General features: G+C 38.2%; 2 protein-coding genes across 3 annotated transcripts; one reads left to right on the forward strand and one right to left on the reverse strand.

The window, feature by feature from the left end:
* Nucleotides 1–141: 141 nt before the first annotated feature.
* Nucleotides 142–2874, forward strand: LOC110851381 (tyrosine-protein phosphatase 10D). 2 transcript variants are annotated; one of them, XM_035852801.1, is made up of 8 exons: nt 142–1004; nt 1118–1180; nt 1246–1441; nt 1561–1623; nt 1705–1795; nt 1859–2001; nt 2061–2336; nt 2428–2874. In XM_035852801.1, exons 1-8 carry the CDS (start codon nt 736–738, stop codon nt 2524–2526), a joined length of 1200 nt encoding a protein of 399 aa, XP_035708694.1. In that variant the 5' UTR covers nt 142–735; the 3' UTR covers nt 2527–2874. The 2 variants fall into 2 exon arrangements, with proteins under 2 accessions (XP_035708694.1, XP_021954824.2); XM_022099132.2 differs by having other exon boundaries at nt 1121–1180.
* A 235-nt stretch (nt 2875–3109) lies between these two features.
* LOC110850881 (mucin-2) lies at nt 3110–10850 on the reverse strand. Its single transcript, XM_022098479.2, has 12 exons — nt 10555–10850; nt 9521–9604; nt 9192–9436; nt 8979–9111; nt 8681–8881; nt 8554–8623; nt 8382–8490; nt 8173–8308; nt 7767–8100; nt 3478–7455; nt 3330–3410; nt 3110–3255 (listed from the first exon to the last, which is right to left on the reverse strand). The coding sequence occupies exons 2-12, from the start codon at nt 9557–9559 to the stop codon at nt 3191–3193; spliced, it is 5391 nt and encodes a 1796-aa protein (XP_021954171.1). The 5' UTR covers nt 9560–9604; nt 10555–10850; the 3' UTR covers nt 3110–3190.
* Nucleotides 10851–15516: the final 4666 nt, after the last annotated feature.

Consider the following 15516-nt stretch of genomic DNA (forward strand, 5'->3'; position numbering starts at 1 on the left):
TGTTATCTGCTGGCCTGTTGTGTTGATTTTATCGTATCATAATTGCGGAAAGAACATTGTGGTACGATCGATTTCTTCACTATCGAGATGACTGTTATCAATTAAATATGCATGCTGATAAGATTGTCGTACTAACGACACACCTGAGAATGGGTGTATAAGTACTATTTATTGACGTGTGTGAAAGCTCTACCAACTTTTGCTAGATCGTTAGTTAGTACACATAAAAAGTAGTTGCAATTTACGACAAAGCTAGAATGTTATAAAAAGAAGGGAAAAATTTGTCAATCCATTGAATTACATACCAATGCAAATCCTATATACATAAGAATTTCACTCCTGTAAAGTTGTCATGCACAGTATTTAAATGGGTTTACCTTCAAGTCATTCAACAATAATGTGACAATTTTGCAACAATAATCAGACCAGATTGTACTGATCGAAATATAAATTCTCCTAGATCGAAATAGTTCTACAAGTTCGAGTTGTTTAAATTGAGAACGATTGGTTCGAGCACGAAACTTATTAATTACAGAAAGACCTCGGAGTACTTATAACTGCTGAAAGCAAAATGAGAAATGATGGAACAATACAAATTTGGGAAGAGGATGGACTTTCGCCATAAATTTTCGCACTTTACTACCAAATTTGTACATATCGTGAATACATAGTGCTGTTATACATATCTATGCAGATTAACCTGTGTCTTGCAAACTATAATTAAACTACTAAACGATGCATGTACAACAAGTAGTCAAAAGTGAGGGTATGCAAATGTCTAACGGCGTCCCTGACACCATTGTTGATAACCCCCGAATATCGGAAGGGTTTGTGGCATCTTTTGCATTTCTAGTGATTCTAATTACAGTCACAACAATTTGTCTGAGCTTCATTAAATCCTCGTTCGACTATTTCACTGGCAGAAGGTCAGTAAATCGCACGGTACAGTGCACACGAATTAGCGTTATTTCAGAATCAGGGTCCAGTAAACCGTCTATGAACTTGTAAGTTTCAAAATTTCCAAATATTTATAACTGATTATTATGCATAACCAGCAAGAAATGCAGCTGTCACTGCGATGCTGAAATTCTATTGTTTCATATTTGATTTTGGTCAGCAGTCGATTTTTATCTTTCAACGAATTTCGAGAATACTACAAAGATCTCGTGTCTGATTCATAGTGAGTAATCCTTAGCACAAATGTGTATGCATTAATACTTAAACATAATTCTGACCACTCCTCAGTTATAAACTCTCTCTGGAGTTTGAAAGTCTAAAAGTTCATGGAGATGAAATGATACCATGCACTGAAGGAGATCGGGGAAAAAATCATTCCAAAAATCGGTTCGTTAACATCCTGCCATTTGACAATACTCGAGTACTTCTCAGCACTTTGGAAGGAGTTCCTTTCAGTGATTATATCAACGCCAACTACGTGTCGGTATATAAGAAGTCAAGTTAAACATAATATTATTATACTCCGCGTTATGATTTACTTTCCATGCATTCTCATTCAATATTTCGCTTAAGTTCATGAGAAAACCTTGTCAATTTCTACAGGGTTATTACTCTAGTGATGTCAAAAAAGAAGGGCCTAAGCACGAGTACATTGCAACTCAAGGGGTAATAAAACGCATGCTTTAGTTGCCATAAATTTCCCATATATTCATTAATTAACAATGTTTCTTTACTATAATAACACAGCCGTTAAAAAACACGATAGACGACTTCTGGCGATTATGTTGGGAATCAAAGTCAAAATGCATCGTCATGTTGACACGCTTAGTCGACCGAGGTTTGTCGTCAGCCGTTGAAAATTAAAATGCGTTCAACATGAATCACCAAAACCCTTGTGCAGATCGGGAAAAATGCGCCCACTACTGGCCAACCAGCTCGAGTCCGGTAATGTATGGCGAAATTGAGGTCGAAGTACTGTCAGAATCTCCGGAAAGCTATTCTGTTCATAAATGGATCGTAATGGAGTTCAAGCTTCGTCACAAGGTGAATAGAATAAGCATTAAACGTGAAGCTTTTTAAATAAAAACCGTATTTTTCTTCAGGAACAAGAACGATGCGTGCGGCACTATCAGTTCCAAACTTGGCCTGACTTTGAGTCCGTCGAGCCACCCGAGGCACTTGTCTACTTCGTTCGAGAAGTGCGAACATATGCTCCTTATCCAACTCTGGGAAAACCGTTTGCGCCGATAATTATCCATTGCAGTGCTGGCGTGGGTCGCACCGGGACCTTCATTGGGGTTGACATTGCAATGAATCAAATCAAGATGAACAAAGCCATTAACATACCAAGCATCGTGAGCAAAATGCGGAAAGAAAGGGTGGGTCGTTAATTTTGTATATAATTAAAAAACGGATGATAGATTTAATTTGATGGAAATCATGATAATTATATTTCAAACTTTTTCCAAGGTTTGGATGGTTCAAACTGAGCAACAGTATATTTGCATCTACAAATGTGCCATTGCTATACTTGATGAAATCGAGACTGTAGAAGATGCAGATATCTAACTATGCCGTGGTCCACAAAGTTGTTGCGACAGGAAAACCTAGTTGAAATTTTCAAATAATTCAGATTAAAAAGGTTAATTGTCCACTGAGTACATTGCACATCCACCTCAGGTTTATGAAATAAAAATCCATTTCTCCTCAATCTGAATCCCATCAATTATCTAGCATTACACATATTTACTCGAAGTGGTTGGACAATTATCCTAGAAGGTAAAATAGGTGTTAAATATTAATTAGTTGAAATTTGAGTGTAAGGCAAGCAAGTTATTTTTAGAATATTTATTATACTCAAGCTTTCGGGACAACAGTTGACCCTTCATCAAGAGAATAAATTTCAATATTAAGCTATTATTGTTGTTATTCACTGTCTTCCGACTAATCTGACAATGACAGATTAAGAGAAACTTAAACCTCAGAACTTGACCTGTTCCTAGTGCTCATTTGAATAGTCTCAGTTTCATTGATTAACGACCTATGAATGAACATTGAATGAAAATGCAAGGAAATGATGCATGCCATTACTCTTTTTTTGGCACACATACTTATGTCGAAAGAAATATTCATCCTGCCAATGATCCACATATCGTAACCTATCAGAATACTATCGCTTTTATTTCAGAGTACAAAATTATTATTTTCATTACTGATTTAAATTGTTAAATAATTAGATTCCTCGGCATCGAATATCGGTTGAAGGGCAGATCGGAGGGCATCGAGGGTCGATTTGTCCTAAGAAATCATACATTCATTTAGCGTCAAGTCAATACATGTAAGTAATCATTGCTATATGTCAAAATAAATACCAGGATAGCAAAGAGGCTTTTTGCTTGTTGCTTCAGTCAATTGAGGTTCCTCGTGTAAGGAACATCTTGAATCAGTACTCCCTGAAAAAATATGTCAAATAATATATGTACACCCGACATCAAACAATGCAAACAAGATCAAACCAACCTGGAAAGCATATTGGCCTCCTCGTAGTTTCCACAAGGGCTACGGAGCTTGTGACACATCTCGGATCTTTGAAAGAGCCATTATTATCACAATCAGGAGGACATCTGGGGTCAACGGTACCAGGATAGCAGTTTACTGGTTTTGTTGTGGTGGCGTAAGTTGGTCTTGTCGTTGGATATGTCCTCTGGGTTAGTGCAGGTGTAGGGCGAGTAGTTGGCTGCGCGCAGCGGGGATCTTTAAATGCTCCATTATTATCGCAATCTGGTGGGCACCTTGGATCCACTGCTCCTGGATAACAATTTACGGGTTTCGAAGTAGTTGCATAAGTTGGTCGAGCAGTTGGTTGTGCGCAACGGGGATCTTTAAAAGTACCATTGCCCTCGCAATCTGGTGGACATCTGGGATCCACTGCTCCTGGATAACAATTTACGGGTTTTGGAGTAGTTTCATAAGTTGGTCGAGTAGTTGGGTACGTTCTCTGAGTAGTTGGATACGTTCTTTGAGTTGGTGCAGCTGTTGGCCGAGTAGTTGGTTGTGCACAGCGGGGATCTTTAAATGCACCGTTGTTATTGCAATCTGGTGGACATCTTGGATCGACAGCTCCTGGATAGCAATTTACGGGCTTTGAAGTAGTGGCATAAGTTGGTCGAGTAGTTGGGTATGTTCTCTGAGTAGTTGGATACGTTCTCTGAGTTGGTGGAATTGTTGGTCGAGTAGTTGGTTGTGCACAACGGGGATCTTTAAATGCACCGTTCCCTTCGCAATCTGGAGGACATCTTGGATCCACTGCTCCCGGATAACAATTTACGGGCTTTGAAGTAGTTGCATAAGTTGGTCGAGGAGTTGGGTACGTTCTCTGAGTTGGTGGAATTGTTGGTCGAGTAGTTGGTTGTTCACAACGGGGATCTTTAAATGCACCGTTCCCTTCGCAATCTGGAGGACATCTTGGATCCACTGCTCCCGGATAACAATTTACCGGCTTTGGTGTAGTTGCATAAGTTGGTCGAGTAGTTGGGAATGTTCTTTGAGTAGTTGCATAAGTTGGTCGAGTAGTTGGGTATGTTCTCTGAGTAGTTGCATAAGTTGGTCGAGTGGTTGGGTGCGTTCTCTGAGTAGTTGCATAAGTTGGTCGAGTAGTTGGGTACGTTCTCTGAGTAGTTGCATAAGTTGGTCGAGTAGTTGGATACGTTCTTTGAGTTGGTGCAACTGTTGGCCGAGTAGTTGGTTGTGCGCAACGGGGATCTTTAAACGCACCGTTATTATCGCAATCTGGAGGACATCTGGGATCGACAGCTCCTGGATAGCAATTTACCGGCTTTGAAGTAGTTGCATAAGTTGGTCGAGTAGTTGGAAATGTTCTTTGTGTAGTTGCATAAGTTGGTCGAGTAGTTGGGTACGTTCTCTGAGTAGTTGCATAAGTTGGTCGAGTAGTTGGATACGTTCTTTGAGTTGGTGCAGCTGTAGGTCGAGTAGTTGGTTGTGCGCACCGAGGATCTTTAAACGCACCGTTGTTATTGCAATCTGGAGGACATCTGGGATCCACTGCTCCTGGATAACAATTCACCGGCTTTGGAGTAGTTGCATAAGTTGGTCGAGTAGTTGGGTACGTTCTTTCAGTTGGTGCAATTGTTGGCGGAGTAGTTGGTTGTGCACAGCGGGGATCTTTAAACGCACCACTGCCCTCGCAATCTGGAGGACATCTAGGATCGATAGCTCCTGGATAACAATTTATAGGCTTTGAAGTAGTTGCATAAGTTGGTCGAGTAGTTGGGAACGTTCTTTGAGTAGTTGCATAAGTTGGACGAGTAGTTGGGAACGTTCTTTGAGTAGTTGCATAAGTTGGTCGAGTAGTTGGGTACGTTCTCTGAGTAGTTGGATACGTTCTTTGAGTTGGTGCAACTGTTGGCCGAGCAGTTGGTTGTGCGCAACGGGGATCTTTAAATGCACCGTCGTCATTGCAATCTGGTGGACATCTTGGATCGACAGCTCCTGGATAACAATTTACGGGCTTTGAAGTAGTTGCATAGGTTGGTCGAGTAGTTGGATACGTTCTCTGAGTAGTTGCATAAGTTGGTCGAGTAGTTGGGTACGTTCTTTGAGTTGGTGCAATTGTTGGCGGAGTAGTTGGTTGTGCACAGCGGGGATCTTTAAACGCACCATTGCCCTCGCAATCTGGAGGACATCTAGGATCGATAGCTCCTGGATAACAATTTATAGGCTTAGAAGTAGTTGCATAAGTTGGTCGAGTAGTTGGATACGTTCTCTGAGTAGTTGCATAAGTTGGTCGAGTAGTTGGGTACGTTCTTTGAGTTGGTGCAATTGTTGGCCGAGTAGTTGGTTGTGCACAGCGGGGATCTTTAAACGCACCATTGCCCTCGCAATCTGGAGGACATCTAGGATCGACAGCTCCTGGATAACAATTTACGGGTTTTGGAGTAGTTGCATAAGTTTGTCGAGTAGTTGGGTACGTTCTTTGAGTTGGTGCAATTGTTGGTCGAGTAGTTGGTTGTGCGCACCGAGGATCTTTAAACGCACCGTTGTTATTGCAATCTGGAGGACATCTGGGATCCACTGCTCCTGGATAACAATTCACCGGCTTTGGAGTAGTTGCATAAGTTGGTCGAGTAGTTGGGTACGTTCTCTGAGTAGTTGGATACGTTCTCTGAGTTGGTGGAATTGTTGGCCGAGTAGTAGGTTGTGCGCAACGGGGATCTTTAAATGCACCGTCGTCATTGCAAGCTGGTGGACATCTTGGATCGACAGCTCCTGGATAACAATTTACGGGCTTTGAAGTAGTTGCATAGGTTGGTCGAGTAGTTGGATACGTTCTCTGAGTTGGTGCAATTGTTGGCCGAGTAGTTGGTTGTGCACAGCGGGGATCTTTAAACGCACCATTGCCCTCGCAATCTGGAGGACATCTAGGATCGACAGCTCCTGGATAACAATTTACGGGCTTTGAAGTAGTTGCATAGGTTTGTCGAGTAGTTGGGTACGTTCTTTGAGTTGGTGCAATTGTTGGTCGAGTAGTTGGTTGTGCGCACCGAGGATCTTTAAACGCACCGTTGTTATTGCAATCTGGAGGACATCTGGGATCCACTGCTCCTGGATAACAATTCACCGGCTTTGGAGTAGTTGCATAAGTTGGTCGAGTAGTTGGGTACGTTCTCTGAGTAGTTGGATACGTTCTCTGAGTTGGTGGAATTGTTGGTCGAGTAGTTGGTTGTGCACAACGGGGATCTTTAAATGCACCGTTTCCTTCGCAATCTGGAGGACATCTTGGATCCACTGCTCCCGGATAACAATTTACCGGCTTTGGTGTAGTTGCATAAGTTGGTCGAGGAGTTGGGTACGTTCTCTGAGTTGGTGGAATTGTTGGTCGAGTAGTTGGTTGTGCGCAGCGGGGATCTTTAAATGCCCCGTTCCCTTCGCAATCTGGAGGACATCTTGGATCCACTGCTCCCGGATAACAATTTACCGGCTTTGGTGTAGTTGCATAAGTTGGTCGAGTAGTTGGGAATGTTCTTTGAGTAGTTGCATAAGTTGGTCGAGTAGTTGGGTACGTTCTCTGAGTAGTTTCATAAGTTGGTCGAGTAGTTGGATACGTTCTTTGAGTTGGTGGAATTGTTGGGCGAGTAGTTGGTTGTGCGCACCGAGGATCTTTAAACGCACCATTGCCTTCGCAATCTGGAGGACATCTGGGATCCACTGCTCCCGGATAACAATTTACCGGCTTTGGTGTAGTTGCATAAGTTGGTCGAGTAGTTGGGTACGTTCTCTGAGTTGGTGGAATTGTTGGTCGAGTAGTTGGTTGTGCGCAGCGGGGATCTTTAAATGCACCGTTTCCTGCACAATCAGGTGGACATCTGGGATGGACAGCACCTGGATAACACAAATTTGCTGTTTCCCCTGTTACGGTTGGCCTCTGGGTTATCTCGAGTTCAATTTCGTGTTCGGTATGACATCTTGCATCAGTTGAACCTGTATCGTGTACATGATCACATTTGATTAGCACCTTGTAATTTAATATTTACATTGGGCCTCCTCAGACACACGAAAATATCGTCGCTTAAAATTTCGCTTCGTTTTTCGCTTACTTCCTGATAAGCGAGCTCTGGGGTAAGCGAACAGAAACTCAACTTATAAGTGGGGTTAAGGTCGGTTAGCTGAAGTCGCAACAAAATTTTGCAATTTTCATAATTTTGGCCATGCTATCGATAAGCGAAAAACAAAGCGAAATTCGAAGCGACGATTTTTTCGTGTGTCTGAGGAGGCCCATTATTACGTTGAACCTTTGTAACAAATTGGCCTTCGTGTTGTTTCGGGTAATGCATTCGCTGTCGGTCGAACGCAGCGAGGGTCCGCCGAGTTCTGAGTACATCGGAAAGGTGGGGAAGTTTGCTGTGGAGTTTTAGGTTTTGCCTGACTGCACCGAGCGTCCCTTGACCCCTCATAACAGTCTGGCTCATTGGGCCTGTTCACGAAGGGACGATGGGTGGTTGTTGGTGGTCTGTTTTGTGGAACATAAGGTGCCCGAGTTGCTGCGAGTACTTTTTGCGTAGGCAACGGACGTTGTGGGGCCGGTGCAACGGAACCACAAGTGTCATCGCAAACATCCTTGCAAAGCTTGAAGTTCAAAATCATTAAAAACAGTTACAACTTTGTCTGTTATGGGAAGGAAATGCATGGGTTGAATACCTCTATGTTACATGTCAGATAGATGTTATCTGAATCTGGGAATTTAAATGCTGTCATATTTGTGAATGCTATCGTTGTGGCGCCTGTGTCTCCGGTTTCGAAAGTTTTCATCCATCTTCCAATCAGTTTGGTTTTCCTGTTCAGTTGCATGGTTTGAGTCATGACGTAATTATATGAACTTAAATTATATGCATTGTGGGGAATTTAACCTTGGACATCCGTCATATCCTGTTAGTTGAACTTTTGAAGTCCTAGCGTCATCGAAGCGTTCCGAGTCATATGCCCAACAATCTTTTACGCTGGCATCATATTGGCGTTCTTGTGTAAGGTCAGTTTATGTTAATTGTTGCCGGTAATGAGATTTGCATAGAAAATTACTACCTGCATCTTTGAGATAGATGATTACACTGAGTTCCTCGCCAATTTCAATTTGTCCTCCAATTGGTTCAGTCTACAGCTTTACATGGTTGAAAGGTAGGTAATAGATTTACATGTGTGAGCAACTTACATGGGGATAAGTTCCCTTTTGAATGTCCATCCAGCAGTCTAAGCTCCCTTTGTCACCATTGCTTATCGGCTCGTGCTGAACGTTGAGCATTCCCACGGACAAAGGCTTAAAAATGACCATTTTCCCCGTCTTTGGAGACTCGGCAGCATTGTTTGCTCCGCCGTATTTGCATGATATCTTTTTCGCCACATCCCATATTTCCTATGTTGACAAGGTTAACCGTTAAAAGTATTGTACAAGTAAGGCTAATCTGTTTTTCATATCCTGAAAATTATTGCTGCTCATTTATTAATAATACCTGCACTGTTTCGTCCATTTGGAATATGAGAACATTGCTTATGGTTTGACCAAATTCATCCAAATTTGTTCCGCATCTTCCAGCAGGAATATCAAAATTGTATTTCGCAGCCCCGGTTCGTACTTCCACAAACCTAATTATGAAATTGGTATATATATTTTATTGAACTAGATGTAGGACATTGGGAAAATATGTATGTCTCGTTTACGGCACCTGCACTTGGGGTCAGAGAAGTAGCCTTTGCTGTAAATGACTCCATCAAACGGCCCATCGAATTCAACGGAAACAGTTAAACCAGACTTTGTACATTGCACATTAAGCTCTTGAATTTTGGTGTGATGATGTTCATCGTGCGCCTCATGGCCTTCAATTTGCCGACCAATCCTCTCAATTTCGCGAAATGGATTTATGCTGTCATAATCATACAAATCTTCAGGAGCAACGAGTTGCAAATTGATCTGCATAATAGAAATATGGACTTAGATATTTGGTGTATTTATAAATATATTATAGATGATATATTTGAAATGCAATTCTGATACCGTCAAAAGCCCAATGAAGAGCTTCAAAATTGGTGTCATAATTCTATAATTGTTTAGACATGGAGATATTGCTGACAAGCCAATCTGAAAATTGGGAGAAAATACTTATACATAATAATCGATAAGCAAAATTATGAAAAACATGTTGCAAGTTTGTCTGCAAGCTTATCGTTATATATTTAGTACTATATATGTATGCGATAATTGAAATTGAAATTTGCTTGAAATCTATAAGAAACAAATCTAAATGTATTTTCACCAAAATTATCTTTGCAAAATCCAGAATGAAATTTTACAAACTGAGAAATTAAGTTCAATTATTACAAAAGCATTATACACATAAAAGTATTATTTTTTGTATGAACGCTAAACCTATTTTGTGTGGGACCAGAAAATGCTTGCGATTTTTCCATGCATTTATTTCAACTCTTTTTCTAAATCCATGCTTAAATTTAAGAATTTATGCTTAAACCTAAAGTTGGTTCCTTCTCCGTTTCCATCGATCAGATTTATGTACATATATTTTAAAATTTATGCAGATTACATAATGAGACCTGTTACAGTACGTTGCGCTACGTTATGCATAACTATGTGAGAAGCTGTACCCCTAGTAGCAGCTTTCTTCAATTTGTGTCCTAATTTATGCAGCCGGTTACCACACAATGACAACGATATTTTACTCCTTACTGTATTTCTTGCGAGTTATATAATTATTTGGTGCGACAAACCAATAGAATTTAATTTATTAAACCTTATCAATTTTGCATGTACAGCACTTTTTGGTTTAATTGAATGAAAAAAAATACTGCCATTTGATGTAGCTAAAAAAATAAGTTAATAATTTTACGCATGCACTAAACTGCATGGTTAAAAAGGATTTACAAAATGCTTTTATACAAATTTCACGATTCATATTCATGGAAATTGTTATATAATGCAGTGTCTTTATCCTAATCTGATTTATACAAAGGAATGCTCCGACTTATGCATGGAATGCTCCACTCATATTTTGCATAACATTTAAAAATTACTACCTGCAATTCGATCCTTTAAAATATACAATTTTCACAAGCCTTATTGCACACTTGTTTTCACAAACTTGAGAATATATATCCGAATTATCGGATAATCTGACTAAATTCACAAACAATTTACAAACGTTGATCCAAATTGATGTTTTTGCCTCCAATTCCAGCTTATGAAACTTATCAATCCACACAGCGGCGACTGAACCAAGTGAAACTGAGTCTTCCAAATATATATTTTCAATCACGGACACTTAACTCAACCTTTGACTTGTTGACTTCAAGACTGAGAGATGCACACTAATTTGTACTGAAAGTGACCACTTGCTATGAATGTGCATCCCAACAGTGATGGATATTTATATTATATTGTTTAAATTAAGAGACCGGCCAAATCCATGCATGATGCTAAAAAAGAAAGAACAACAGGTCAACTGCTATAAGTGACCACTGTTGCAAACCTGCAATAACATTGCTTAGACTCCTTGTCATTGTGTCATTACAAGCAGTAGGATTTTCAGCATATGTAAAAGATGCACAATTAATAGTAACGTCAAAGTCATAAATTCGATGGATAGGATTTAACGCCAAGTCTCCCCTTCTCCACATAAATATACGTCGATGATGACTTCAAGTGTACAATCCAACGTTGCTGGCGATTAACCAACACTCGTCATAACACCTCATCTCATTTGCCTCGTGATGAGTAAACTATTTAGAAGATGGGCATGCAGACTCAAGATGACGAGAAATACATATTTATTTACATGCTGCAGCACATATTTGTACCAGCATGCCGAGTTACAAAGAAAAGATTGCATGCATCTCATGAAGTGCATTATCTGCATCGATTTGTTTTGCTTAATCTTTCTGTTTCTTGCCCTGCATGCTCATCTCGGACATCTTCAACTCATTGACACAAAATTCACAATGTAAATTTTCATACACACTTTTGCTTCATTCTTTGCTAATCTCAAAGTGCTAAATCAGGTGAAGGTGTACCGGTGTGCATAACTATTCGTATGTACTTGTGGCTTGCTCATCTTCATCATCAGCTCTAGTAATTAACACTCAAATTAAATTTTTAGTTTGTTCCCTTAGCCCTTCAACTGGTTGAAAGGCATGTTTGTAATAATTGTTGATTGCGTTGGATGGTTAAATGAAAATCAGACTTATGAAAATTTATTTTGTTGTCGTATTGTTTTAATAGTAAATCCAGATTTACTTTTTTATTTAACTGTTAGAATTGCATAACCAGGCTTTTACGGATGTTCAACAAGAAATTGTGAAATGAGAACTGTAACCTCACATTCTTTACTAACCTCACATTCTTTACTGGACAATGCTAATGCATTTTTATGGTATAATTAGTGTACAATGGGAAATTTAATTGAGGAATTTGTGATTATACTGATTACGTGTAGTTATTTTTGTCATTGGTTCAAAAAACATGTACATATTTATTTTTATCCGATATTGTTTTTGACAAGGCGATCAACTAGCCATTTTCTTAGCAATTGACACGTAGATATAATCGATTTGAGGTAACAATAATTAACTATTGATCATTATTATAATGATGCATCATTTGCCAGAGTGGACAAGGTGGTCCATCAATAATTGCTTTAATGAGATATCTGTCGAATTCTTACACTGTCACATTAAAAGAAAATAATTTGAATACCAGAATCTTTATTCTAGATAACGCTGGTTTTTATAGATGTAAAAAAAATATAAACAAATACTTGAGTGCTTATCTTGTAACATTTTTAAGGATTTTATTATGACTAGGTAGGCATCAATTACGAATGTGTATGTATACGCACAGTGTGAAACTAAAGTGACCTTATGGTTAATTTATTTTGTAACTTTGTTGTAATTGACGACATATGTAACGCAGTGTCGCTTTCTTCAAAGAAATATTGCTAGTTTACTTTTAGAATTTAGTAAAATTTAATACGTCGACATGCAATCTTAGAAAGGACGTGGTCGAAATTAGCACAAATATAGCGTATCGATAGTTGACAGGTCCATATAAAAAGATCATAAAAAGCTGTTGCATTTGCATTTTTTTAATAGAATATTATAATTAAATTTATATAACCACAATACATAGCGAGAGTTTGATTAAGGATAAGATGGAAATATGATTCAAATGTAAAAATAAATATTTGTAAATAAACAATTTTAAGCAAGTTACATAAATTTGAATTATTAAAGTCAACGATATTTTTAATTCGTGTTGCTTTGTTTTCATATTGAATGAAACACTTCAATTTTGTACCACGTTAGTTATAAAATGATGAAACTGCCACGACGCAGGTAAAATAATATATAATCCAGTTGCATTATCTACCTTCACTTCTTTGGATGGTTGGTACATAAATACTTGAATTTCGATGGTAAATTTTATGGGTACGAATTAGTATGAATCTTCATGTCGGTAGAGTACATTTTATTTTAAACCTTTTATTACCATTTGTTTACAATAAATTAAAGAACGGTACACACGCATGAAAACGTACATGTTTAGTAATTGCATTTTAAAATCCTGATGACATCTACTGGCTCACGGTAGCGGGCCAGTGTTCATGCGAGTAATCGGTTATGTCAACATGCGACATTGGATTCTAAAATTACTTTAATTAATTGTCCCATCAAACCAGATGGGTACCACGGGCGTGAGGTGTCATTTCTGCATTCTGCCCACTGAAGAGTGATACATCGTCCCTAATACCTTTTTCATGTGTGTGTGTACAAATATTATGTCATCGTGTAACACCAAAGCGAGTGTGTCGTGTTAACGAGAAGACAATACGACAGAGAATGAAACTCGTTGCTTTGTGTCATGATTAGCGACTTAAAAGGACGAATTTTTATATCTGTTAAATACTTTTGAAGTATTACTCATTCACAGCGATAACTGGGTTAAGAGAGTCGGAGTCATTTGCGAACGTTTATTTTGTAACCTTGTAATAATCCCACATAGATTTGTTTGTTCGTGCAGATGAAAAATGTTGAAGAAATTTACAATCATTTTTAATCCAATTTTGTGTGTTGGTCCTAAAATGACGTTTATTCTTAATTGATATTTTATTGATGGTGTGTAATAAATATGAAACGAATATGCATATGTAGCTTTTCAATAAGGCTTAAGAAGTTGGACGTAATTAATTATCAAATCATCAACAAAAATATACATCAATCCAATGAGGTTAACATGAAATGAGAGGATTGATTAACCGACGGACATATTCATACGTCTAATGTGAAGATTAATATATTCGACGAGGTGGCGTCGTTCTGCTATTCATAGACTAATCTTAGTTTATTAGGTCGGAAACATCATCAAGTTAGACATGCGTGTTTGTTGTGTTGGTCTCAGAATGTTACGAAATTTTACATGGATTTCATTCAGTCAAAATTGAAAGTTAATCTGTGTAGCATGGTATTGTTGTGTTGTAACACGGCGAGCACCGTGTGTGTGTGGGCTTGCTAAAAAACTCTTGAAGAAAGTACTGCATGTAAGAAATGAGTGTCCATATAATTTCGAATGTGAATATTTACGGGGTAAAAAACTGAAAACAAATTTAGCATCTTTCTTCACTTGCTCCAAGATGTAAACTCACGTACATGTCAAATTTGTTTTAGCACAATAAAACAAACTGCCAACAATAAACCTTTCGACCATTGCACGTATCCTAATTGATATACCGTTTGAATGAAGAGTTTCTCATTAATGTTTAATTTTTTAGCTAGTAGTGGGATCCTCACGTCTGTACTGAAAGGTATAAAGATGAAGATTACACTGGTACCAAGGAAGTAGTAAACCTTACATAACACATTTTTTTAATAAATCACAAAGGATGGTAGAAAATCTCAATGCGTGATTGCTCAGTTTTCAATTATGTGGTTAAGTAGGATACAATTGAACAGCAGTTAAAATTAACTCATAAACAATAATTTTCATCAAACTTTACAGACAGATAGGGAAATGTGACACCTAAAAATGCCTTTGTATTTGTGTGCTATACTGGTGAAGACTTTTGTCAGCATTTCACTTAAAACTGGTTCAATAAGGAGTATTGAAATTGCACAACATGTCATAAAAACGAGTCAGTCCTCAAAATTTATAGTTTGGTCAAGTGAATAATGTGCAATTGAGAAACAAAGAAGTTGTCTAAAGTACTCTGGTACTTGTTCGTCGTGATGCGAGATATAATCTCTTATAACTTTATTAACCTTCACCTTCACTTTTGTCACAGTCATAACATATTTGGTATTCCTTCTTTCTGCACATAAAAGAAATTACGCAACAAAGATATTTCAAGATTTGCATACTTTTATTAAAAATTAAAATGAAGCCAATCATTAGAGAAGAAGAAGAAGCTAGATTAGTACATACATATGTATTTGAGTAATTTAAGGTGAAATGGACAAGGTTAATAGACATTTGTATTCCTTGATTTGTTTACAATAGATACTGCTACCCACGGAATCAGACGTAATAGTGAGGCTACATACTTACAAGTACTTGGTGTAATTCTTTCTGATTTACATATCACCTTAATTAGACAAATGAACAAGCTTGATAAAACTGACTAAATCAACGATTTTGTCGCAATTTAGTAATGGCTAATTTTTAATTGAGGTACATAGTAAGTTATATAATATGTATGAAATAAATGTAGGTATATTAAACGTTTATTAGATTTCTCAATTTCCCCAAAACACTTGTCCCATGATTATGCTGATAATATTGATGTTTTAACCATGGTCCTAATTAATTAAGTGTTTTCTATATTTTCCCAAATTATTTTGACATGGTACAATTAGATAAATGCGTGGGCAGGCAGAGTACTTAATTAAGGCTATAAATGCACCCCCGTGGTTTTATTTATGAATGGTTTGTTATATTTTTATGTAATTGAAATAATTGGATGAGGTGGGTGCAGTAAACCAAAATGCATT

The sequence above is a fragment of the Folsomia candida genome, unplaced genomic scaffold (genome assembly GCF_002217175.1).
Source record: "Folsomia candida strain VU population unplaced genomic scaffold, ASM221717v1 Fcan01_Sc006, whole genome shotgun sequence".
Lineage (NCBI taxonomy): Eukaryota > Metazoa > Arthropoda > Collembola > Entomobryomorpha > Isotomidae > Folsomia > Folsomia candida.